The sequence below is a fragment of the Perognathus longimembris genome, chromosome 10 (genome assembly GCF_023159225.1).
Source record: "Perognathus longimembris pacificus isolate PPM17 chromosome 10, ASM2315922v1, whole genome shotgun sequence".
In the NCBI taxonomy this organism is placed as follows: Eukaryota; Metazoa; Chordata; class Mammalia; order Rodentia; family Heteromyidae; genus Perognathus; species Perognathus longimembris.
Genome location: NC_063170.1, coordinates 69,898,372 through 69,924,181, shown reverse-complemented (window position 1 = coordinate 69,924,181; position 25,810 = coordinate 69,898,372). Strand labels below are relative to the sequence as shown.

Sequence of the window (25,810 nt, the reverse complement as noted above, 5' to 3'; positions counted from 1 at the left end):
CTCCAGTTTTCTCCTTGGGGTAGTAATATAAGTAAAGAGGTTGGTTAGATTATTAGAATAAGCATGAAAAATCAAGGAACTGTTTCTATGCTTTGTAAATCTTAGTGTCTAGTGGTGCTCCTAAGAAAGGAGTCATCTCTTTAATGTAGTTTATATTGACACAGCACTGTGCTATCCCCTAAGTGGGCGTCTGCATATTCTTCCTCCTCTGAACTTCCTCCATGTCCCCTCCCCACCCCCGCAGTGTGGTGCACTGCTGCAGCAAGACACTGCCATCCCCAGAGGCAGTCCCGCCCGGGAGCCTCGCGTGCCGCTCCAAGTGATGTCGGTGAAGGAAAGGGGTGTTGTGGCCAGTGGAGCCAGGGCCTCAGGGGGGAGCTCAGGGACCTCTGTGGGGAGGGCTTGGAGAAGATGTGTGGGCTATTAAAAGCAAATGAGGGAACAGCACAGCTCCAGGGATGTGTGGCCCAGGCCTGAGTTCACAGCTGCTTGGTTCCACTTTATTCTGTGACCCTAAAATTCTCAAATATTTTGGAGGTTTTGTTGTCCTGAACCTTAGGGTGGGTTTTTTTTGTTGTTTTTTTAGAAGGACTTTGGAGGTAGGACACTGGTCTGGCTCTCCCTTATAACCCTAGCTACACAGGATGCTGAGATTTGAGGATCATGGTTCAAAGCCAGCCTGGGCAGAAAAGCCCATTAGTCCTTACCTCCAATTAATCAGCAAAAAGCTGGAAGTAGAGGTGTGGCTGTGGCTCAAGAGGTGGAGTGCAAGCCTTGAGCGAAAAAGCCAAGTGAGAATGGAAGGCCCCGAGTACATATCAGCATGGGGGGGGGGGGGGGGAAGGAGGGGAGATTACAAAGACAGGCTGGCACTCTATCACTTGACCCACAGCTTTTTGTGGTTAAAACTGGAAATAAGAATTTCGGGCTGGGGATATGGCCTAGTGGCAAGAGTGCTTGCCTCCTGTACATGAGGCCCTGGGTTCAATTCCCCAGCACCACGTATACAGAAAACAGCCAGAAGTGGCGCTGTGGCTCAAGTGGCAGAGTGCTAGCCTTGAGCAAAAAGAAGCCAGGGACAGTACCCAGGCCCTGAGTCCAAGCCCCAGGACTGGCCAAAATAAATAAATAAATAAATACAATAAAAAGTACAAAGCCCTGCATTGAAACACCAATGCTACAAATAAATAAATACATAAATAAATAACAAATTTAAAAAAAAAAAGAATTTCGCCGACTTTTCTACCTTGGCTGGTTTCAAATCACAATCCTTGGATATCAGCCTCCAGAGTAGCTAGGAGTAGCTAGGGGCGAGCCACCAGTGCCTGGCCTATTCCCACCTTTGGTTCTGGTAATTCCAGCCAGGCCCCCCAAGGAGACAGAAGGTTATGTCATTGACTTGTTTTTCCATCATGACTTCAGAAGACGGCTCTGGAGATGATGGAGAAATGAGGTGGTGGACATGGCCATTATGCTTAATGCTGGGCTGCTGTTCTCCCCAGGGGACTGCCCTTCCAGCCCGTGTGGGCGCAGGTCACCAGTGGGCCTGGGGTGGGTCTCCTCTGCTGCTGTGAACTGTGGCGCACTCTCTGCTCCCCTCAGGCCGTCACTATGGTGCTGTCAGCTGTGAAGGCTGCAAAGGTTTCTTTAAGAGGAGCGTGAGGAAAAATTTGACCTACAGCTGCCGGAGCAACCAAGACTGCATCATCAACAAACACCACCGGAACCGCTGTCAGTTCTGCCGGCTGAAAAAGTGCTTAGAGATGGGCATGAAAATGGAATGTGAGTAACAGTGTCAACACCACACAGGAGGGAGAGAAGAGGGAGCAGGAGCTTGCTTGAGTAAGGCTTTTGCACTTGGCTTTAAAATCTGAAAACTGCCCGTGCAGCTGCACGCATGGGTTTCCTTCTAGGTGACCCAGATGATTCTGAGCTGACACTTTGGGCTGGGTCAATCCCCATGGTAGGTGCTTTCCCCGAGGGGATGGGGGAGCAGAGTAGGGGAACAGGGCAAACACTGCGTATCCTACTCCAGTCTGACACTGAAGAGCTGGGTGGCTGTCTCAGCCCTGGGGCCTCATCTGTGACCCTAAATCCCCTGTCCTGGTGACATATGGCTCTGCAAAGTTCAATGGGAGACTTCTACCCATATTTTTCTAGCCCTGTGTTTTCTTATGTGTCCATATCCTCTGTCAAACTTCAGTGCAGCTAGGGCTCTGAGGGGAGCAGGGGGAGGGTGGGGCATGTAACGGGGGAGAGACAGGGGCAACCAGCAAGATCTTAAGTCCCATCCTCTCAGCTCTCGGAGCCAGATTTCTGAGGCTGAGATGATCAAAACTAGGTCTCTTTCACAGGAACCACTCAGTGTTGGGGTCAGTCCCCTTCCTAGTGCTGAAAACATGGAGCCTGGGTCCCAAGACTAGCAACAAAGAGACGTGCAGGAGAGTGGTTCTGTGAAGCCATGGCAGGGGCCTGAACGTGGCGAGGCTGACGGCCTGGGGTCCCGGAGGACAGGTTCCCTAGACAAACCCGATGCAGTCCAGCTTGATGTGGCCGTTTCCGAAAATGGAAAGTTGCAAAGTTCTTGGGGGAAAAATAGAAATGTGTCTTTTGAGAAATTTAGATTATAGCCTAATTTCTGTTGTGTGTGTGTGTGTGTGTGTGTGTGTGTGTGTGTGTTTTGTTTTGCTGTTTGTGACGCTTGAACTCAGGGCCTGAACGCTGTCCCTGAGCCTCTCTGTTCTCAAAGGTAGCACTGTTTCACTTGAGCCAGGGCACCACTTTTGGCCTTTCTGAGTAGTTTATTGGAGATAAGAGTCTCACAGGGTGGCTCTGAACCGCGATCCTCAGGCCTCAACCTCCTGATTAGCTAGGATTACAGGTGTGAGCCACCAGCGCCCGGCTATCATATGTTTTACCTAGTCATATTGGTCTTCCTCCAGATGAATAAATATATCACAGGCTTACTGTGGAACTGGCCCACAGTACCAAGCTGTCTTGTCTCAATAGGGAATACTTACTCAGAGAAGTGACTGGGAATAGATTCTGCAGTCACAGGCATTGCAAACTCTGGATCCGGCTGGATTTCCATTTGGTTACCAGTTTGTCTGAATCTAAGTCTCTGAGCTTCATCTCTTCTTCCTTTAAGAAAACAACAACCCTGTTTTTAAGAGAGAAATTGATAAAGATTGGTACCCATCAATACACTGAAGCTACTTAAGATGGAATCAGAAATTAGAATGGTACTCTACCATTTGTGACATGAGATTACTGTGATGAACCCACTCGAATATATGGACATTTCTTGTTCTGGACAAAGTATGTTTTGCTGGGGGAAGAAATGACATCCCCGTGGTCCCATGAGTGGGCCTCCATAGGTTGCTCGTGCCAGGGCTCTGTGGGCATCCCTTTGCAGGCAGCACCTGCTGTTCTGAGCTCCTTATGTGTGCCTTCAGACTTGCCAGTGCCTCATCTAGCTTTGAAGCCTGCTCTCCTGTGGCAGGAAAGCCCACTGTGGTAACTGGGCAGGCAGGCAGCTCTAGCACCAGAGAACCCATACTTGACTATCAGGGCTGTGGCTTTGATCTCAATCTTCTCTCTAAATGCGAGTGTTTGCATTGTGATTCAAGCTGTACAGAGTGAACGGAAACCTTTTGATGTGCAACGGGAGAAACCAAGCAATTGTGCTGCTTCCACTGAGAAGATCTATATCCGGAAGGATCTAAGGAGTCCTCTAATAGCTACTCCCACGTTTGTGGCAGAGAAAGATGGAGCAAGGTCAGTCCCATCTCGGGCCGCCCCGGGATCAGCCTTCAGAGCCCCCAGGGGAGGCAGGGGATCCTCACCCATTGCCACAGCCCCGGCACGCTGCATTCATCTCTAGAGCGGCTCCATCTCACCACCAGCCTGCTTAAGGGCTCCAGTTTGGTGCTGCAGGTTAGACTTGACTCACACAGGAAAACACTTGTCTATGACTCAAGATTGGGGCTTTTCTGCCATCTAGACAAGGAACTAAAATGTGAGGTCAGGTCCCAGACAATGCCATGAATAATTTAATTTGTACCTTCTTCGTGTAATCTAGTAAACTTGTTTTAAAAGGCACAGAAAGAGGGAACAAAGCATGCCACAGAGCTAGTTGAGGGTGTCATGGTCATTTTCTGAAGACCAAGGTAACTTTTTTGGTAGAGTGGTTACGGACAGTGTGGGAACCCTGGCGTGTCCGTGTGTCCATCCTGCCTTAGCTCTAGACCAGCTTTGTGAACATGATTGCCATGGAAGGAGAACTGCTCACCTACCGCGTGGCTGAGTCCACTTGGAGCTTCTCTCCCAGCAGGCAGCTGTGCGCATGTGGTAGGCCGGGTAAATGCAGCATGACTGTTCTGTACGTACACATTAGAAGCTACTCTGGGTTTCTTTATGTCTTAAATAGACAAACAGGTCTTCTTGATCCAGGAATGCTTGTGAACATCCAGCAGCCTTTGATACGGGAGGATGGTACTGTTCTGCTGGCCGCGGACTCCAAGGTGAGGTTCTTTCCTCCTGCTTCTCCTCCTCTTTTGTGTGGCAGTGTAGCCACTTTCTTCGCGGGCCCCCACCTCACTAGCCCTCAGAGGCAGTTATGAAAGCCTGGCCTACCGCAGCGGAAGCTGCGTCTCGTTCTGTTCCGTCGGTAATGAGAACCCCGTTATGGGGAAGAGCAACCAGCCATGCATGGCCGCCTGGGGGTGTAGCCAAGCGGGGACACTACTGCCCAGCAGGCCTCCGCCTCACCTGTCCCCACGCACATTCGTGTGCCAGCTACTCACTATGCTAGATGACATCTCCTTTAGGCAAAATGAAGGCCAAGTCGAGAGCCCTTTGGCTGGCATGGAGTGTTGCCCTGCACACTTTGGTCCTCAGGGGGGGCTTTGAGCAGTGGTAATGAGTGATGAGAGCTTCTGGGTCACACCCGGAGTGTTGCTTATCCCCCAGCACCTGCTAGTGCAGTGGCTCTGGGAGGTAGGGTGGAGAGAAGAGAAGGTAGATCACCTTGGGGACACTCCTGGTTCCCAAGGAATTCACAGCAGCCATTAGTGCAGAAACTGAGGCTGGGGTTCAAGCCTCCCGGGCCCCTGGCCTGGATGTCTCAGTCCAGCCCTGCTCTCTGGAGCCAGCAGCCTCCTTCCCACCCCTCTGACTCCTTCAGGGCTGAGAGGAAACAAGAAGGTTTTTAAAGCACTTGGTACATGCTGAGCACTCTGCAAATGTTAACTATCATCACTGGTGCAGGAAAAGGAATGCAAAAGGCACTTCGTGTTTAATTGAGAGAAAGAGCTGCAGAAGCAGACTTCCATTCTAGCCTTTCCCTCCTCTATGAACTGGAACTCCAGCACCCACCCAGAAGCTTGCTGCTAAAGCACATGCATGGTCCCTAAAGGTAGCTATTTTCAGAAGCAGTTAAACTTTACTTTGAAAAGGTTCTATTCAAAATAATTTGCTGTGGAATAAGCACAGGGCTACTAGAGATCCAGGGCTTTGGTGTCCAATTCTCCAGCGGTTATGTCTTCTGTGACGAGGTGGTGGCGCAGCCAGGGCACAAAGTAAAGTGTGTTGTTCTGTATGTTGGTTTTTCCTTCTGCACGCGCCACACTGTACAGCAGCTCCACAGTGTTCTGACTCTCTGTGACTTGTTCATCAGTGACCTGGCTATGACCTTTCTTCTGGTAAAACCAGCTGGTTTTCACTTTGTGAAAATGTTTCACCTCTGGCTTCCAGCTTTTTATTAATTGAAACGGAATTCACATGCAGTATCAATCCTGAAATATATAACTTAGTAGTTTTTAGTATATTTATATAACTTTGTAATCATCACTGAGTCCAGAATGTTTTCATTCCAAAAGGAACTCTTAAGCACTGCTGAGCAGTGGTCTCTCCTGCCAAGCATTACCTAGCTTTCTCCATGGTTGCACAGTGCTGTACATTTCATATAGTGTGTGGCCCCACTTAGCTCAGTATCTTTCAGGTCCATCCATGACGGCATTCATACTAGTTGTTTATTCCTTCTCTCTCCCTGCCAAACACTATGCCACTATGTGGCTTGCCTGTGTTTATCTACTCGACAACTGGTGGTCACTTGAATTGTTTCTGCTTCGAGTAGAATTGCTGGTCATATGATCCCTCTCATGTTTAAACATTGAGGAACTACCAGATCCTTTTTCAAAATGACTTTATTAATTTATAATCTCACCAGCAACACCTTAGCTCTTACTTTGCCACTTCAATGCCAGTTCCTGGTATTGTCTTTAGGATTTATAACAGTCCAGTGGGTATGAAGTAGACCTAGTCACAGGTTTAAACTTGCATTGCCAGCCATACCAAATGTCTTTCATATGCTTATTAGTCACTTGTGTGTCTTTTCATACCCTTTGTTTGTTTTTTCAGTTGAATTACTGGTTTTATTGCTGAATTGTAAGAGGTTTTTTTCGGATATTCTGGCTGCTAAGCCAGCATTACAAAAGTGACTTGCATATATTGTTTGACATTTTGTGAGGTTTTTTTTCTTAACTACTTTCCTTTTTTTGTTGGTCATGGGGCTTGAACTCAGGGCCTAGGCACTGCCCCTGAGCTTTTCACTCAAGGCTAGTAGTGCTCTACCACTTGAGCCACAGCACCATTACTTGTTTTCTGGTGGTTAATTGGAGATGAGAGTCTTGTAGACTTTCCTGCCCGGGCTGGCCTTGAACTATGATCCTCAGCTCTCAGCTTCCTGAGTAGCTAGGATTACAGGCTGAGCCACCAGCACCCAGCTATACTCTCTCTCTCTCTCTCTCTCTCTCTCTCTCTCTCTCTCTCTCTCTCTCTCTCTCTCTCCCTCCCTCCCTCCCTCCCCTCCCTTCCTTCCTGAGGCTTGAACTCAGGGCCTGAGCACTGTCCCTGGCTTCTTTTTGCTCAAGGCTAGCACTCTACCACTTGAACGACAGCACCACTTCTGGCTTTTTCTATGTATATGGTGCTAAGGAAACGAACCCAGGACTTCATTTTTGCGAGGCAAGCACTCTACAACCAGGCCAAATTCCCAGCCCTACTTTCTTAATAACACCTTTGATACATAGAAGTTTTGGTTAGCAAAGACCAATTTATCTATTTTCTGTGACATACTACCTGTGGATTTGTGTAACACCAGCCATGACCAGGACATAGAGAACTGATCCCGTTGCCAGAAAGATCTCCCTTGTGTGTCCTCTGTTCATTCATACCTTAAAAAAGCTATGAGTCATATGTGTATTCATCATTAACGTTATTGTTTTTCATTTTAATAGGCTGAAACAAGCCAGGGAGCTTTGGGTACACTGGCAAATGTGGTAACCTCCCTTGCCAACCTCAGTGAATCTTTGAATAATGGTGACACTTCAGAAATCCAGCCAGAGGACCAGTCTGCAAGTGAGATTACTCGGTAAGAGCCTGTGGGTATAAAGGCCCTCATGACTACTTATACACCGTCACAGTTACGAAGCTGGGGGGGTTTAAGGAGCAGGCATTACATTTTGGCACCAATCTTGTGTTTATGTTTTGTTTCATTTGGTTCAGGAACTTAAACTCAGGTCTTAACATGCTAACCAAGTGCTCTGCCACTGAGTTCTCTCCCCAGCCCTGCATCTCATGTTTAATCAAGGACTGTAAAGTTGTCACAGTGACCCTGCATGCCTGTCTCCTTTCAGTTGCAACAGGAGCCCTCAGGCAGACCTCAGCTAGCTGTGCTCCTGGCTCTCCCTACAGTGTGTGAGTGTATACACACACACACACACTCACACACACACACAGATATAAAATGTGCAGAAAACTTGCTTTTCATTCCAGACAGAAAATTAAGTAGCTCACTTTCTGTGAGCAGTTGTTTTTTTAAACTTACTAATGTACCTGCATAGTAGTAGCTTATCTCCTTTTGGATTCAAACCTTGCTTTTGTTTTAGCCTGACTTCTCGGGTCTACTTTTTTTTGTCAGTTATGGGGCTTGAACTCAGGATATGGGCACTGTCTCTGTGCTTTTTTTGCTTGAGGCTAGCACTCTACCACTTTGAGCCACGGCTCCACTTCTGGCTTTCTGGTGGTTAACTGGAGATAAGAGTCTGGCGGACTTTCCTGCTTGTTTGGGCTGGCTTCGAACTGGAGTCCTGAGATCTCAGCCTCCTGTGTGGCTAGGATTACAAACACAAGCCACCAGTGCCACCTCTACTATTTTTGAGTGGTGAGATTCGAGCTAGATTCACATGGGTTGATGGAGAACTGACCAGGTCACTGTTCACTGTTAACTTGCAGTCTGACAGCAAAATCCAGCTCCTGGTCCAGAGGAAAGAGGATAGGATTCAAATAGGGCAGGATTTTGGAAAAGTTCTTCAATATTACTGTAAAGCCTCAGCATTCACATCCATAAAATCAAGACTGTTTTTAGAGGGTGACTATAAGGAAGTAGAAATCAAGTGTGAAGATTAATATACATGCCCAGTTCCTAAGATGATGAACAACTGAAGCTCCACAAGGAGAATTGCATTCTCCTCTTCAGTGTGTGGCTTTTCTAAACTGTATCTCAGCTGCTGTCCTCTCTCACTTGCTGCCCTTGTGCTTCGTTTTTGCCAACAGGGCATTTGATACCTTAGCTAAAGCACTTAACACCACAGACAGCTCCCCACCAAGCCTGGCTGATGGGGTCGACGCCAGCGGGGGAGGGAGCATCCACGTCATCAGCAGAGACCAGTCCACCCCCATCATCGAGGTCGAGGGCCCCCTCCTCTCAGATACGCATGTCACATTTAAGGTGAGTGAGTGCCCCCGCCTGCCCCAGCTGCTGGGGTCCACCCACTCCCACAGCTGCCCTGCCTCTGAATTCAGACCAGTGCTGAGCTCATCGCAAACTGCGAGTGTTCCCACTGTGAAATATTTCCCCTCGTTGCTTGCTTGCAGCATCATCTGGTTCTGAAACGACCCTTCCAGGCCAGCAGTGTGGCCCATCTTTGTCATTGCCAGCGTGGCTGCAGTACTTGCTCCCCGGCGGGGCTGAGGCCTGGCTGCTCTGCCTCTGCCTGTCCCGCCCCAGCCTGGCCTCAGCATGGGCTCAGAGCATCTTGGTCTCCTCTGCAGAGTAGAAGCTCTTGCATAAGCGCTTCCGCAACCACGTTGCCCCACAGCTGCAGAAGGCAGGCCTGCGAACCTCGGAGAGCACTGCCAGGTCTCCCAGTCGTCCCCATCTTCCTAGCAACTAGACCCTCTTAATTTTGTGTCCAGAGTGGGTCTTGCTGTCTCTACTTGCTCATCAGTGGGATCCCAACTTCACAGGCACCGGAGTCCTTGGCAGCTATCTGGAGCCTGGCTGGCGTCCTAATGATAGGATGTCCTCCAGCAAGTAGGTCTCTGCTCCACACCCTCTCATGGTCCTCTCAGGCGACCCCCAAATAGCTGCCAGCCTGTGAGCTTGAACCCTGTGCCCCTGCTCCCACTGAGACCTAGGGATCAAAGTGGAATAGAACACATGACAGGTCGCAGAGGCAGCAGCTGCAAAGATGTGTTTGGACTGGGTCAGCGGGCCTTACCCATTCCAACCCGGAGTCACTGAGAAAGACTGGCAGTGCTGCCAGTCCTGTCTGGCTGTGCCCTCCACTGCGGATGGGCCCACATGGGCTCTACAGCCAGGTCGTCACTCTGGCTGCCACCTGGGCCCTCCTTCACCACCTGTGTCCTGTCCCCTCTTTTCCAGCTGACCATGCCCAGCCCGATGCCAGAGTACCTCAATGTGCACTACATCTGCGAGTCTGCGTCCCGCCTGCTCTTCCTCTCCATGCACTGGGCGAGGTCCATCCCGGCCTTCCAGGCCCTTGGGTACGTGGCTTTTGTCTCTGGGTGTGTCCTTGCGTAGAGGCCTTCCCCTCTCTAGGCATGGTGCACGAAGCCTCCGAGGTCCTTGGAGTTGGCTGTCCTGTGACCTCACTCAGCCCTCCTGAGTTTCCTGCTCAGGGTGCTCGGTGGGCCAGAAGCTGGCAACGGCAGTGTGCCTCAGACCTTTATGGAGGCCCAGCCGACATCCTGCCCCAGCACCTTACCTTGGTGCAGCCCAGCATCTTCTGGGCTGAAGTCCTTCATTTGCTCACTGAACATGACTGCGCGTTGCAGTCATGTTTCTCCCTTAGCCCAGCCCCAGCTGTGTTTAGCCAGTGAAGCTGCCATGTTGGTTCTCATCCTGGCTGGAAGACAGCAGCTAAAACTCAGGACACACTGGGGAGCTGGCCCTAAGTAGTATGCAGAAAACACCCGAGGGGACACCAGACCCACCTTGGGGCAGGCAGAGCTGGGTGTACGTCCATGAGAACAGCATTTGCCAGCTGTGAGGCCTGTACAGGTCACTTCATGTCTCAAAGACTCCAGTTTCTTCCCCAAAGAACCCTTGCCGTGGGTTAAGGTCCACAGAGCTCTTAGGCAGTGCGGGAGAGGCAGCGCGGTGCTGGGGGCGAGACGCTGTGGCCCCTCACACTCCAGGCATCCAGGGGACATGGAAGCCAGCGACAGTGGCACATGCCTGTAGTCCCACCTACTAGCGAGGCTAGCCCAGACAAACAAAAATAGAAACAAAAGGGATAGGGACATGGCTTAAATGGTAGGACGTTTCCAAGCATGCCCAAGGCCCTGGCTTCGATCCCCAGTACTGGGCTGGAGAGAGAGGGGGGGTGCACAGAGATGGTTTGTATTCTGGGAGAACTAGACAGACAGTGGCTGCTAAAGAAGTGGTGCAAATTCAAATTTGCTAAGAACCCTTAGGAACAAAGGCCACCCTCTCTCCCACCTGGTCAAGGCCATGACCTGGGTCTCCTGTTGATAACCCACTGTGGTCAGCACCATTGGGGAGATGAGACTCTTGTTTGCTGGTGGTTGAGCATCAAGGCACTCGCTGCTCTGAATGTTGTTTTCTATTAGAGCGACTTGGAACCTTCTAGACAGGGTTTCTCAGCTCAGGCTAGATTAAATGTGCTAACACATTTTAGCTTTTTTTTTGTACTGGTCCTGGGGCTTAAACTCAGGGTCTGGGTGCTTTCCCTAACCTTGTTTTGCTTAAGCTAGCACTCTTACCACTTGAGCCACAGCTCCACTTCTGGAATTTTTTGGTGCTTAATTGGAGAAGAGTCTCACAGACTTTCCTTCCTAGGCTGGCTTTGAATCATGATCCTTAGATCTCAGCCTCCACATAGCTAGGATTATAGGCATGAGCCACTAGCACCTGGGGGTTGTTATTATTAAGGAATTGTACAGAGTGGTTACAATCCTGCAATCAGCTGTCTCTCATGACATCTGTCATGGCTTGTAGTCAGGGTTATGATCATAACAAGTGCAAAGCACTTGCTTCCCTGCAGGTAGGCCAGGCCTGATGCAGCTAGAGATGCTGCGTCTGGAGCTTGCAGACTATGGTGTTTACCCAGAGATGGCTGCGGGGAGAGTGGTGTCCGGTTACCTCAGTCCCAGCTCCCTAGCTGTTTGCTCCCTGGCTGCCAGAGTTGGCAGGGTGTTTCTGAGTCCACGCTAAGCCCTTGTCCTTTGACCTTTGCTGTAGGCCCTTCCTCCCAGATACCCATCTTATAGGACAGAGCCAAGCCAGGACTGCTCAGGATTTAGAATGCTGTGAGAAAGCATGGCTTGGCCATTCCTTTCTTTGAAGATGTCTTACAAGTCTTTTTTGTAAAAAATAAGAATATTGTCAAAGGGGCCTCAGTAAAAACAGACTGGTTATTTTTGGGAGAAGAATGATCTTGGATATGCCATTCCCCACATCCCTTGCCAAATGCTTGTGTGAGAAGTCCTGGTGCTTACTGCCTGCACAAGGGCCCCCACCACACTCAGCCTCATCCTTGTGTCCTCAGACAGGACTGCAACACCAGCCTGGTGCGAGCCTGCTGGAATGAGCTCTTCACCCTCGGCCTTGCCCAGTGTGCCCAGGTCATGAGTCTCTCCACCATCCTGGCCGCCATCGTCAACCACCTGCAGAACAGCATCCAGGAAGGTACGGCTTGGGAACGGAGGGATCAAGTGTTTCTAGGGTCAGCCTTTGCCCATCTGGCAGGGCATAGCCTGGCTAGAAGCCTCTTACCAAAGCTACCTGTGTTTACCAAGGCTGCCAGTATAGCAGATTGGCCAGCTCTATTGTCCTACCACATCCATAGGCCAAGGGAAGTTGGATTAAGTCATGGGAGCTGTTACTAGTCAGAGCATTTGAATTTCTTCCAGACCACCATGATTTTGTGTTAGTAACTGGGCCTGAATTCTGGACCTCATGCTCTCACTTGGCTTTTTCGTTCACAGCAAATACTCTACCGCTTGAGTCACACCTCTTCCTCTGGCTTCTTGCTGGTTAATTAAAGATGAATCTCGGGGCTGGGAATGTGGCCTAGTGGCAAGAGTGCTTGCCTCATATACATGTAGCCCTGGGTTCAATCCCTCAGCACCACATATACAGAAAGTTGCCAGAAGTGGCGCTGTGGCTCAAGTGGCGGAATGCTAGCCTTGAGCAAAAAGAAGCCAGGGGCAGTGCTCAGGCCCTGAGTTCCAGAACTGGCAAAAAAAAAAAAAAAGATGAATCTCAAGGATTTGTCTGCCCAAGCTGGCTTTGAACCTCAATCCTCAGCTTCCTGAGTAGCTAGGATTACAGGTATGAGCCACCAGTGCTCTTTTCTCATACAAAGAACCTTTTGTAAAAACTGGAGAAAAATCAGTGCCTTAACTGGCATTTTGTGATGTTTCTAAAATAGCCACAGCTTATCATTTCATCTTCCTGACAGTTTGGTCTTCTGCGTACAATTCACAAATCCTCACCACTGACATTGCAGGGCTGTTCATTATCTCACGTGTACATGTGGGGAAACTCAGGCCCCAGAAAAGTCCCTATCTTGCCCCCACAAGGGCACAAACCTGGGTCCAGGAGGCAGGTATCTTCCCCTTAGCTGCTCCTCACCAAATAGCTGCCCTAGAAAGCTCTGTGAAGGCCATCTAATATTTAGTGGTCAGGGGTCGGGGACACAAAGTGCTCTGTCCACATGTGGCATGTACAGCCCACTGGCCTGCTTGGACTCTGTGGCCAGGGTTGTAGACCGATGCTGAGTGCCTGCGCCACAGTGGGCGTGGACAGCGCTTTCACTGGGTACCTGGGATTCCATGTTGTGGAATGTGAGTTACTTGGTGCCTTTGTTTTTCTAGTTACTCCCTCAGAATGGTTACTGAATTTAAATGAGATCTGGTCACCAATGATCTTTTTAAAATTTTTAACTGAGTACAGTAATAATTATCATCAATATTGTCAGAAGGATTAAATGAAATAGCGTAAAATTCTTTGAGGGAGGGCGGTCTTGGGGTTGAACTCAAGAGCCTCACACTTGCTAGGCTGGCACACGTACCTATTTAGCCACACTTCCAGCCAGTTTTTCCTGGTATTTTTGATACAATCTCTTGACCTTTTCTGCTTGGACTAGTCTTGAACTATGATCACTTTGTTTTCAGCCTCCTAATTAGTTAGGATTAGAAGCATGAGCCCCTAGGGTCCAGCTGTAAATTTATTTTTTATTTTTTATTCTTGGGCTTCTTTTTTTTTAACAACTAAATAACATTTTAATAGCACCATTTAAAGTGAAGGTCAGGGCTGGGAATATGGCCTAGTGGCAAGAGTGCTTGCCTTGTATACATGAAGCCCTGGGTTCGATTCTCCAGCACCACATAGACAGAAAACGGCCAGAAGTGGCGCTGTGGCTCAAGTGGCAGAGTGCTAGCCTTGAGCAAAAAGAAGCCAGGGACAGTGCTCAGGCCCTGAGTTCAAGCTCCAGGACTGGCAAAAAAAAAAAAAAGTGAAGGTCAGCAAACATTCATTGAGGGCCTACAGAGAGACACTGCTCTAAGGTGAGGTATGTCTCCTGATAATTACCTCAGTTCCCCACTGGCACTTTCAAACTAGAGGAGCTTCGAAGGGGAGGGCTGGGGGGAGGGGAGAGGGGAGCTGTGAAGGGGAGGGTTGGGGGATAGAGAGACAGGGTTCCAAGATGGGTTCTGAGGCAGAGCAGAAGCAATGGCACCTGGGCCTTGAGCAGCCAGGTGTGGGATTTGTTCCATTAGGAAGGGAAAGCATCTCCACCCTGCCTCGAGCAGCCCCTCGGTGAAGCTGGTGTACCGTGCTGGTCAGTTCTCAGTGCTCTGTGCTGTTCATTGTAGATAAGCTTTCTGGGGACCGGATCAAGCAAGTCATGGAACACATCTGGAAGCTGCAGGAATTCTGCAACAGCATGGCGAAGCTGGATATAGACGGCTACGAGTACGCATACCTTAAAGCTATAGTTCTCTTTAGCCCCGGTAAGATATGTGGTGGGTACTTGTGGCACTTTCTCACTGTGTCTGCTGCTAGTACTGAACACGATCGTGATGTCGTCAGGGTGTGGCGAGCCTGCCCAGATTGCTTTGTTGACGAAGCAGCACGAACATTGTGTTAAACCTTTGCCTTGCAGCCTGAAGGAGAAAGCACTGTGGTGCCATGTGATGTCCACACTGAACGGTCCGCATGGGAGCCGCGCTCCCTTTCCTGCCCCTCCTCTGCTCGAGGCTCTGCCTGGTGCCAGGTGCTGTGGCGTCCTCTGGGTACAAGAGCATGCAGGCTCCCTGACAGGCAGGCAGCAGTCCTGGCAGTGAAGGAGGCGGCGGCAGCATTGTTTCTGGCGTGCAGCTAAAGGCGCCGGGCCGTCGTGGCTCCACGCCCTCCCCGGAGGGGTTCTCACCCGCGTCCTCGGCAGCGCACCCTCTCTTCCTCCCCAGTCTTCCACTCACCAACAACAAAATAGCCAAGAAAACGGGGAGAAACTGTATAAATATATAGAAACCAGTCATTTCTAGTCATATGTAATTTTAAAGTCTTTCTAGTGCAGTAGGGAGCAAATGTGCAGAACCAACCCAGGGAGGTCACTCAGGCGCCCGCCCGTCCTGGAACCTTCCAGCCTTGGGAGAGAATAGGGCAAAGCCAGTGCTGACAGAACTCACGCCTCCGTCTGCTGTGTTGAAGAAGTTTGTCAGGAGTTTGACTAAAAAGCAATGAGTAAGAAGTGTGCAGTTGAGCGTTACATGCAGAGAGGAATTTAGGGGACTTTTCTGTTTGTAGACCATCCAGGTTTGACAGGCACAAGCCAGATTGAAAAGTTCCAGGAAAAGGCACAGATGGAGCTGCAGGACTACGTGCAGAAGACCTACTCAGAAGACACCTACCGGTGGGTCCCCCACGCGGGGTGGGCAAGTGGGGGAGGGTTGGGAGGCTAAAATAGTTGTGCCGACCTTCCTGTTTCTGGCAGCCTGGCAGGTGATGTGGTAGAGGCGAGGCTAGTGTGTGAAAATGCCGGGCACTCTGCTGGCCACTCATGTTGCCTGTGAGTGTGGCCAGGCCTCAGGGGTCTCTGGCTGGACTAGAGGGGCGTGCGAGGTGATCTCACTGGGGCCAGTATTTCCAGGAGGCTCGTGGAGAGTCTCCTCCAGGAGGGAGGAGGGTGTGGCCACGGCCCATCGCTGGAGACAGCAACGGAGCGCTACATGGCAGAAACCAAAGCTGACGCCTAGAAAGATAATGCTTTACCCTCCAATAAACTGGTTTTTCTTTTTTTGCCAGTCTTGGGGTTGAACTCAGGGCGGCCTGGGCACTGACCCTGAGCTGCTTTTGCTCAAGGCTAGCACTCTACCACTTGAGCCACAGCGCCACTTCCAGCCTTTTCTGTTTATGTGGCACTGAGGAATCGAACTGAGGGTTTCATGCATGCTAGGCAAGTGCTCTACCACTAAGCCACATTCCAAGCCCCTGGTTTATTTTTACAGTCTCCTTACTTAGGTGAAAATTAATTAGCAACATCAGAACAGTGGGTGTTTATGTAACTATAAGCACTCGTGTATATGCTTGAAGAGGATAGTTGTGCAAGACTACCCAGAAGCAGAATGTCTTGACAGCTTCTCCACACTTCTTCGCACCACTAGGCAGCTGCAGGAGTTTCTGCTGCCCTTTTACATCAACTATGCTGTTGGCCTCCCTAGCTCCCTCCCCCAAATTAGCAAAATTAAGAGTCCAGACAGACATGTCCCTGCCCTCCACAGACTGCATAGAACTCGTTCTGTGCGTGTCTAGAGCACAAAGCCCCCTCCCCCTTTCTGGCCCTGTGGGGTTTTTTGCCCCTAAGGCAGGACAGCCAGTCACCCAGGTTCTTTGAGTGCTAAAACCAAGACAGTTCCCAGCCATCTGTCGGGTGTGGTGGTGGTGGGTGGGGGTCCCGTGGTCCCCTGCCCTTTGCAGAGCCATCCTCACTGACTTTGAGAAGGGGGCTGTCGGGGCCGCCCCTGTGCCACAGCCAGCCCCGAGGGCAGGCAGAGCACCTCCTGGATGACTTTGCTTAACCTCAGCAACTCGCCTTGGACAGATTTTCCATGATTCCAATGGAAGCAATATGTGATGAACAGCCGAAAGATACGGAAGCTTTCTTAGGACCCAGAAACTCACTCAGTACCCACCCCCCCAAAAAAAAGCCCTAGAATGGAGCACATCCTCTTTGCACATTGATTTTTTTTCTTTTCTATCCTTTTTCCTGAAATGAAGTCCTGCACTCCCCATTCTTGGCATCTGTGCCAGTGGGACCGTTAGGCACATCCTCCAAGGCCGAGCAGAGCCTCCAGGAAGTCCTCGGTTTGCCCTCATGCCCCTTTAGCCTGTTCTGCTCCCTCAGTTGGCGGTGGTACCCTTTCCACCCTTGTGTGCCCCACAGGACTGGACCGTGATCACTCCTGGTGGCTGAATGGAGGGTACTGGTTTCAAATGACTAAGTACTCCTTTTAAAGAATAATCTATGCATTGTAGGAAACCAAACATGTTACTTCCAGAAACTGCTAACGTATATGTAAGGGGGACCCTAAGATCTATGTTTTGTTGCCTGCCTTCCTGTCATCTGAAAGGAGCATGCGCAATCTCGCACCACCGCCCTGCTCACAATAAGGCAGACTGCTTCTAGTTTGGACTATAGCTCCCAGCACCACGGCAGCACTGTTCTGGCCTTTGTTCTCCCATGTGGGCTCCGGGAGGAGGAACAGCCGGGTTGTGTGGGATATTCTGGGTCACATACACAGCCCCCCAAGGCAGGAGAGGGATATGCCCTCCCCCCACAGGGTGTCTGTGAAATGGAAGAAACTTCCTCTCTGCTTCCCTCCTCCCATGTGCTCCGCTGCTCCTGCAGGCAATGGCAGGAGCCGTGCTGTCTTGCCCATTTTTGTTGTCTTTGTCAGACCTCCTGCTTTTTTTTTTTTTTTTTTTAAAACAACAGGGTAACCCAGGGCTGGGAATATGGCCTAGTGGCAAGAGTGCTTGCCTCATATACATGAAGCCCTGGGTTCGATTCCCCAGCACCACATATATAGAAAATGGCCAGAAGTGGCGCTGTGGCTCAAGTGGCAGAGTGCTAGCCTTGAGCAGAAAGAAGCCAGGGGCAGTGCTTAGGCCCTGAGTCCAAGGCCCAGGACTGGCAAAAAAAACCAGGGTAACCCAGGCTGGGTTTGAACTCTCAACCTTTCTACCTCAACTTCCCAACTGCTGGGATTACAGGCATGCACCACCACACCTGACATCTTTTTAATGAGCATGTAGCTGTCCATTATATATGAAGACATCATATTTTAACCTATCATCTGTTGATGAGTTTCCAAGTTTTTCCTTTCTCTTTTTTTTTTTGGGGGGGGGGATGGAGTGAGTACACAAAACTGAGGAGAAATTTGTCCACCCATCCTTGTGCAAGGTTGTGGAAGAAGTGTTGAAATCAGAAAACCAAGAACAAGGGCAAGTACTAGATTGGTTTGTGTCCATTCTGTGCAGTTCAGATAGGGTCCCAGAACCCAAGCTGTGTCAGGACCGAAAGCAGCCCCTCCATTTCTCTAATGCTCTTCCCTCTTCCAGACTGGCCCGGATTCTCGTCCGCCTACCAGCACTCAGGCTCATGAGCTCCAACATAACAGAAGAACTGTTTTTTACTGGTCTCATCGGCAACGTTTCAATAGACAGCATAATCCCTTACATCCTCAAGATGGAGACGGCGGAGTATAACGGCCAGATCACCGGGGCCAGCCTATAGTGCGCATCACACCCGCTGCCCGGCGAGAGCCCGCCAGGCCCGTGCAGACACAGGGGAGTGAAGTAGGCCTGTCTTGGTATGTGCAAATATTTCCAGGGTGTTCGCCTTCCTGCCTGGCTTCCTCTCACATGTTAGTCCAAGACAAGTGACTAAGAGACTAGTAGGGTCCTTTCCGGCCACAAGAAATGTTTTAATGCCTTTTGATGAACCAGATTTTGAAACAATCTTTTAACTCAATTTGTATTTAGAAATTCTCAAAGGGCAAAAACAAAAATGAAGTTTTATAATATTAGAGACTAGTATTAAAGCAAACTAAAGAACCTAAGAGAACAGTATGTGTGTAAATATATTTAAAAAAATCTCCTTGGAATTAATAGCTACTAATTACCAGGGTAATAATATTAGCACTTTCTAAGCACTTCTTATCAAATTTTGTACTGTTAGCAGCATCTTGCCAGTGGGCAGGGCAAATGGAAAATTCTATGTCTTTTGCTGAAATGCTGATGATTTCTGTGAAAACTTCCTAGGGGTCAGGAGACAATCACTGCACCAGGAAGAGAAGGCCCAGTCGTGGCACTGCACTAAATTCCCATGAACAAAACATAGGTGGCAGACACTGTCCCCGAGTGGGAGTGCGCTGGCAGTACCACAGTGTGGCCCAGCCAGGTGCCAGCCAGGGGGCGGGGTGCCCACTGGTCCTGGCCTGTGGGGGTCTGCGGACTCCTGTGGAACCTGGGCTTCTCTTGTGATGGCCATCTTACGGAATTAGATTGTAGCTGGTCAGACAAAGGGACGAAAGCACCTCCCAGGTCCCCCCATGGCGCGTGGCAGCTGGACCCAGCTTTTGACCCAGAGTACAAAGTGAGCATTGTGACCCTTGACCGCACTTCCTCCGTGCGCCCTGGGGCGGCTGCATGCTGTCCAGCACTTGGCTTTCCACGTGGGCCCTGGGCAGCAGTCTGTCGGGCCAGTCAGACTGGCATCTGGATGGACCTCTGTTCACGTCTAGTGCAGCTGCTGTTGGCAGGACAGGCTCTCTTGGTTGTAAATATTCGGGTTTTCAGTGTCTGCAGACTCGCCATCTCTACTGGCTGGCGGAGAGTGTCCTGGCATGCTGTGCACTTTGCTTCTCCAGGTGTGTGCCACACCAACAAAGCACCCCATAGTGTTTTAAATAGTGGGTGCAGAAGCAGGATGCCCACTCTTCCAAAAGCAACCCTGAGGCCAGGTATGCAGTTCATGCCTATAACCCCCCACATTCTGGAGCCCGAGGCAGGACTGGGAAATCCAAGGACAGCCTGGGCAACTTAGTGAGACCGCGTCTCACCTAAGAGCAGGGCAGCCCTGGGGTGTCGCTCAGCGGCACATGTGTGGCCTTAGGCTCCACCCCCATGAGTGGGGGAGAGAGGAAGCACTCATTCCCGGGGGATTCTTTCCCTTGTAAATTATAGCCACTGGAGTTTACAAAATACCACAATTTGGTTGTAAGGAAGTTATGTGTAGGATATGTCAACAGCAAGGCTGCCTGTGAGAAGTAGGGCAGATGCTGGAGACGGGGCAAGGCGCTTTGTATTGCTTCCTGTTGAGGCAAGATCAAGAACACCTGGCACAAGGTTGTTCGCGTCTGCTGAATCCAGCTGGACGATCTTGGGGCCCTCGGGGCGCCCCTGCCCGGCAGGCAGCCCTTCCTGCCCGCACTTACCCGTGCGTGCGCGGTGCAGGCTGTGGCTCACCGCTCACGCGAGCACAGCAACGACTGCAAAGTGACGGAAAGGATTTAATTTCCCAGTTCACCTTTCACTTTTCTAACCATACCATGCCATGAACTTCGAAATTAAGACAAAAAGCATATCCAGAACAGTGTGTTAGTGCAAGTCTCTTCATCCCTGCTCGTGAAGGACTTGATAGGTGGAAGGCATCTTGAATCATTTATACATTTTATAGTTGCCTGCTTTTCAGTTTTTGAATTTTGTTTTGTTTTGTTTTGCTTGTTCTGTTTTTGGCCAGTCCTGGGCCTTGAACTCAGGGCCTGAGCACTGTCCCTGGCTACTTTTTTTTTTGGCCAGTCCTGGGCCTTGGACTCAGGGCCTGAGCACTGTCCCTGGCTTCTTCCTGCTCAAGGCTAGCACTCTGCCACTTGAGCCACAGCGCCGCTTCTGGCCGTTTTCTGTATATGTGGTGCTGGGGAATCGAACCTAGGGCCTCGTGTATCCGAGGCAGGCACTCTTGCCACTAGGCTATATCCCCAGCCCCCCTGGCTACTTTTTGCTCAAGGCTAGCACTCTGCCACTTGAGCCATGGCTCCACTTCTGGCTTTTTCTATGTATGTGGTGCTGAGGAATTGAACCCAGGGCTTTGTGTATACGAGGCAAGCACTCTACCACTAGGCCATATTCCCAGCCCTCAGTTTTTCCAATTTTGGGGTACGAACAAGTCAACCCTCATTGCTGTGGCAGGGCTCGGTGTCCTGTGCCACAGTGTGTTGAAGTAGTGAGCTTTGGTGAGGCACCAACAGGAAAAAGGCTCCATTGGCTCAGTTGATTTCTATCCTAGTCCGGCTTCAGTCCCTTGGCCGGTCATGGCCTGCTCTACAGCCCGATGAAAGGTCTGCTCTCCCAGCTCTTGTCGGCCTTACTTTCAAGTGGCCTTTCCTTGAAGGATCACGTGCATATTACCCACTTCTTGCTGCTGGGGGTCATGTCTAGGCTTCGAGCGAAGGTCCATTCCATCTCTTGTGAGAACAGTTTAGGCCAAAGCCAAGAATAGTTTCAAGAACTCTCAACCCTCTTTGGGCTCAGCCCTCATAGGCCTTTCTCCTTGGTTGCAGCTTGTGAAACTGTGGTCTGATGAGCTGAGGCTAGTCCCTCCTGCCCAGCTCCCGAGCGGCTTTGCCTTGGGGCCTGGCTGCTCCTGGTAGTGAAGGGACATGGCTGACGCGGGACAGACACTTCCTAGGCAAGTGTGCTCTCGTCTAGACCTACCCCAGTCCTGCTGGGTTAGGACAGCTCTGTGTGGAAAGCGTGCTTGTTGTAAAGAGGGCAGATGTACTAAAGACCAAATGACCTAGGTTTATAAAGATGCCACCATCTTCCCAATTTGAAGTTTGTTGTGTATTGGAGGAGTTGCCTGTGGCTGGCAGCGCCTTTACTGTTGTGGTTTGAATACGGAAGTCCAGGTATGCCCGTGTGCTGTTCGCTCTAGGAATGCTTTCTAGCTTGTCAGGACACCAGCCAGGGTGGCAACACCAGTCGCTTTGGCTCCCAGGTGGGGCTGCAGATTCCAGAGGTCACTCACTTTGGCAGTTGGGGGGACACCCATGACAGTCTGAGAATGAAGGGCTCACTGTAGCCTGCTTTTCCTGTGCGGGCATTTCCTGTAGGCCATCCTACATGCGGGTCCCTTCAGCACCCCAGCTGCCCATGCAGCTCTGGACATGCCTTCTGGAGGGTGCGCGTGCTGCTTGCTGACTGCCCACTATCGGTTCTTGGGTGCAGTGGAGGAGTGGCACTGAGACGCCCCCAAGTCGAGGCCATCTGCTGCCACCCACTGTTCGGGAAAAGGAAGGAAGGAAGCAGGCGCGCACCTGGCTAAGGCACTCCACTGCCGGGGAGGCCCCGGCGCCCCCTCTCCCCAGCCTCTAGTCTGTTATGTGAGCTTCAAAAATGTCTTCACGTTGACATGTTCGTTTTTTTTTGTTTTTTTTTTTTAAAAGACAACCTCTTCATGAGAGAGAGGGTGGGGTCGGGTCTCTTGTACACAGGTTCTGGGCCTTCTTGTTATGTGCCTCCTGCCAGTGTGCACTTCGCGTGCACAGACCTGGTCCCTAAAGCGGCATTGCGCATGTCCAGAGTTCCAGGCTGGATGACTGAATGAATGTACATGTGTTTATATCTTCTGTACAGTGTATATAGTATGTATATAGGTGTATATTACATATACAGACATGTAGCCACGTATCCAAATTTCAATTATGTTTATGGGTAGCTACAAAAGCGGATGTTCTGAGGTCCCCACAGGGGACACCAGCACATCCAGCAGTCAGCAGATCCTCTGGACAAGGAAGCTCTGATAGGACGACAGTTCTGTTCTCCTGGCTCACCAGGCAAGAAAGCTGGAAGGGAGCCAGTTAATCCTAATTCAATGCATTTCATGCATCCGTTTAAGGTGTAGCGCTGTCCGCCTTCTCCAGTGCTGTGAACTGTTTGCAGGGTCTGGAGATCCACAGCAGTTCCCAGCTGTCTCCATGCTCACTCTGCTTAGTCAGCAAGACTGCGTTGTCTTGTGACCAGACTTCCCAGCTAACACCGGTAAAAAGAGGCAGCCTTCCCGCAGTCAAGCACGAGTGCCCGGGCTAACCTTTGTGGCATAAAAGCTGCAGTTCTTAAAGTGCTTCTTTCTGAAAGTATGTAAATGAAATCCACTAAACTAAATTAGGGTTTAAAATTTTTAGATAAAAATTACATTTGAACACGGATATGCCCTTAAAACTACAGGTGCCAAAAATTTCCTCATCTACCAGGTGTAAATCCCCACGGTAGGGGTTTAGGCTGACAGGGCTGAGACACGGGAGCCAGGGCCTGGCCTGCTGAGAGCCCTGCGGAACTTAACATCACGTGCGGGCCGCTTTCTTTCTGAAACAAGCCCAGGCGTCAGGGCCTGCCTTCCGCGGCACGGGGCACTCAGCCGTCAGCCTTGCTTCTGCTCTACCCCTGGCCTTACTTCCATGTGGTTGTCAGCATACCTGTGACAAGCACACCACTGAAAGTGGCTCTCCAGTTAAAGATCAACAGTCTCATGCATGGACGTTTCTTTTGAGATATTTTTCTTAGAATAATAACCGAAGAATAATTCAACCACAAGCTTAAAATATAATTTGGGGGAAACAGAAATGTCAGATATTTTTGGCTGGATGTGTGCCTGTCATCTTAGTTGTGGCAGGAAAGATAAATCTGAGGGTCACGGTCCAGACCAGACCAAAAAAGCAAGACCTTACAAAAAATAACCTGAGCAGTCAGGTGGCTATTCCGGAGACTGAGATTAGGAGGATCATGGGTCTTGGCCAGCCCAGCAGAGCAGCCAGAGACACCCCACCTCCACCAAGGGAAGCTGCTGACAGCCCAGCAAGTACAGGACACGTCAAACAGCAGATCGTGGTCCTGGGCAGCATGCCGAGACTCAGACTTACTAACCAAGCAAAGACCAAGCTGGTTCCTGTAGCACAACACCTACCCAACAAGCATGAGGCCCCAACTTCCAAACCCAACACCAAAAAAAGGCAGGTATTTTTTTAATATCCCTGTATACTACCAGTTAAGAAGCCAGTGAATTTGGTGTCTTTTATACATGCAACATATAAAAAAAAAACTCAGCGAAAGTCACCAATCGACTGTGTGTTAACGTTTGGATAACATTCGGCTGGAATAGACATTACACAGAAAGAGCTTTTCCTTAGAGAAGTATCGTGAGTGTCATTGTGGCGCCTGAGCACGCATGAATCTCAATTGCTGCTCCACCTACAACTAAGTGCTGGAATATTTTTCTACATTCTCCGTTTTCCCAATTACCTTGTAAATCAGTGTTCAACTAGTTTTATAACTGAAAAGCTGTACATTTTTCATAGCATCAACTGTAGTTTCTACCTGTAATCTGGATTTCTGTCTGCATTAAAAGCCCTTTTAAAAATGTCTATTAAAGGAAAATTCAGGTGTGAGATTTTTTCTTGGGACTGTAACCTCTGCCCTTCACAAAACAAATATCATCTATGCCATTCTTTTAATTCCAGGTTCAAAACCTGCTGAAAGCTGTAGCTTTATACAGCTTTCCTCCCATGTGAAATCAGCTTTGTTAAGTGATGGCATTTAAAAGCTAGCATGTTCTTTTTAAACTGAGTTTTATATCTAATCAGTGTCTTCAGTCTTGAAGAGAAATTTGCATTGTTGTGTTTGTATATAGAGTACTGCAGTGCATGATTATTAGCTTTATGCATTTTATTAAATGCTGTTTTGTTGTGGCATTACTGTTGTGGCTTACTACTACCTACATGAGGTTTGTACTATTAAACGTGAATTAAAGACTAACGTGTGGCCCAGCATCTTTCCTGGCAGCGGTCCACTAGGCGCCCTCCTGAAGGTTGCAGCGGAGGGGAGACCGCCGAGGTGCTCACTTCCATGTCCATCCCCAGGGAGAAGCCGGTGTGAAGGGCCTCACGCAGACCTTGCTAGAGCGGAGCAATGGGCTGCTGGGCCACTCAAATCTCAGCTCCGTCACATCCTTGTAATCCTAGCTAAGTTTCAGGAGGCTGAAACCTGAGGATCACTGAAGCCAGCCAGGGTAAGAAAGTCTGTGCGACTCAGTTCCTATTAACTACCAAACAAACAACAACAAAAAGCACCGGAAGTGGCGCTGTGGCTCAAGTCGTAGAGTGCTAGACTTGAGCAAAAAACTCAGGGACAGGTCCCAGGCCCTGAATTCAAGCCCCAGGATTGGGAAACAAAACCCCCTCAGCCACACAACAGCAAAGTCCTCCTCTGAGGGCATCTGGTCAGGGCTGCACAGTCATGTGACCGCTCCTTTACATGGCAGAGTGTTGAGGTGGTGATGGAGCTCGCTCAGGATCTTTAAAGGGCACTGCCAGGTAAGTGGCCAAAGGAAAGCAAAATTGGTCCTTCAGAGAAACATGGGCAAAAGCATTTGGCAAAACACACATTAAGGTATGTCACATTACAAAGCCTCTTCTATGTTTCTCCTTTCACCACTGCTGAGCAAAACGGACGTCAGCGTCTACCCACTGGTGTGAGTCCCGCAGCAGTGAGAGGCACCCGCAGCCTCAGCACCCGGGCAGGCCCAGGGGCCTGCAGGCGAAACCACGCTGACTGGCCTCCGGGGAAGTATGTTGTAGAGGGGCTTGGAGCTTCAGCGTAGGGTTTGGCGCCAAGCCTCCCAGCCAAGGAGCGAAGAAATGCCAGGAGAAACGAGCCAAGACCATTGCAAGAGACAAGTTTGTTAACCTACACTCCGGTTACACCAAGCACATTTGCCTGTCCCCTAGCACACCCACAGCCATCACCACAAACCAGACCCCACAGGGCACAATTTAAAGAGCGGCACTGCGCAAAGCTCTCAGCAGCGACCGCGCCTTTGGCAGGCGCCGTGGCAGGAGAGCCAGGTAAGGACCCGGACGGAAGAATTAGGCAGCCCCTGTTGAGTCCACCTGTCCAGGCTGCCAGCAGTCTGGTGGGCACTGAGGTTACCCAGGTGGGCTTAGTGTCTTCTGAGGGCCGAAGTCCACCTAACTAAGCAGGCAGCAATGCCTGGCTCAGAAATCCTCCCCCTCCTTCCGGCTCCCGCCTGGGGCTTTTCAGCAAAACTGCAAGCCGAGACAGCACCAGCGAGCAGGGCCCCAGCAGCGCTGTTGGCCTTCTCCTAGCCTCCTGCACCTGCTGGGCAGGGCTGGCCTGTCTGCTGTGGGGTCTCCTCTACTCTGCCCCAGGCCTTGGGGAATAAGGGCCAGGCTTCATTTGAAAAGGTGCACACTGCACATGGTTGCCATGTATTACTAAAAACACCCAAAGGGACCGGAGGAGGACAAAGCGGTGGAGACCACAGGCAGGCTGCAGAACTGGACTGGTCAACTGCTGTGCCTTGTCCCCTCTCCAGACCAAACCCTGTGCAGCACCAGA

The 25,810-nt window shown here is 50.3% G+C and overlaps 1 protein-coding gene across 4 annotated transcripts in view; it reads left to right on the top strand.

Moving 5' to 3' along the window:
* Positions 1-23,123, top strand: part of Nr2c2 (nuclear receptor subfamily 2 group C member 2) — a 59,022-nt gene extending 35,899 nt beyond the window's left edge. For 2 of the 4 annotated variants that reach the window (XM_048356316.1, XM_048356315.1), the window contains exons 5-16: positions 1,603-1,782; positions 3,630-3,777; positions 4,430-4,523; positions 7,299-7,432; positions 8,617-8,791; positions 9,728-9,849; positions 11,877-12,016; positions 14,209-14,346; positions 15,143-15,248; positions 17,957-19,296; positions 19,360-20,089; positions 20,539-23,123. In XM_048356316.1, coding sequence (XP_048212273.1) covers positions 1,603-1,782; positions 3,630-3,777; positions 4,430-4,523; positions 7,299-7,432; positions 8,617-8,791; positions 9,728-9,849; positions 11,877-12,016; positions 14,209-14,346; positions 15,143-15,248; positions 17,957-18,131 — 1,412 coding nt within the window. In that variant the 3' untranslated portion in view covers positions 18,132-19,296; positions 19,360-20,089; positions 20,539-23,123. Of the gene's footprint in view, positions 1-1,602; positions 1,783-3,629; positions 3,778-4,429; positions 4,524-7,298; positions 7,433-8,616; positions 8,792-9,727; positions 9,850-11,876; positions 12,017-14,208; positions 14,347-14,498; positions 14,702-15,142; positions 15,249-17,956; positions 19,297-19,359; positions 20,090-20,538 lie in introns of those variants that run through there. The other 2 variants (XM_048356318.1, XM_048356317.1) reach the window with 2 other exon arrangements.
* The last annotated feature ends 2,687 nt before the right edge of the window (positions 23,124-25,810 follow it).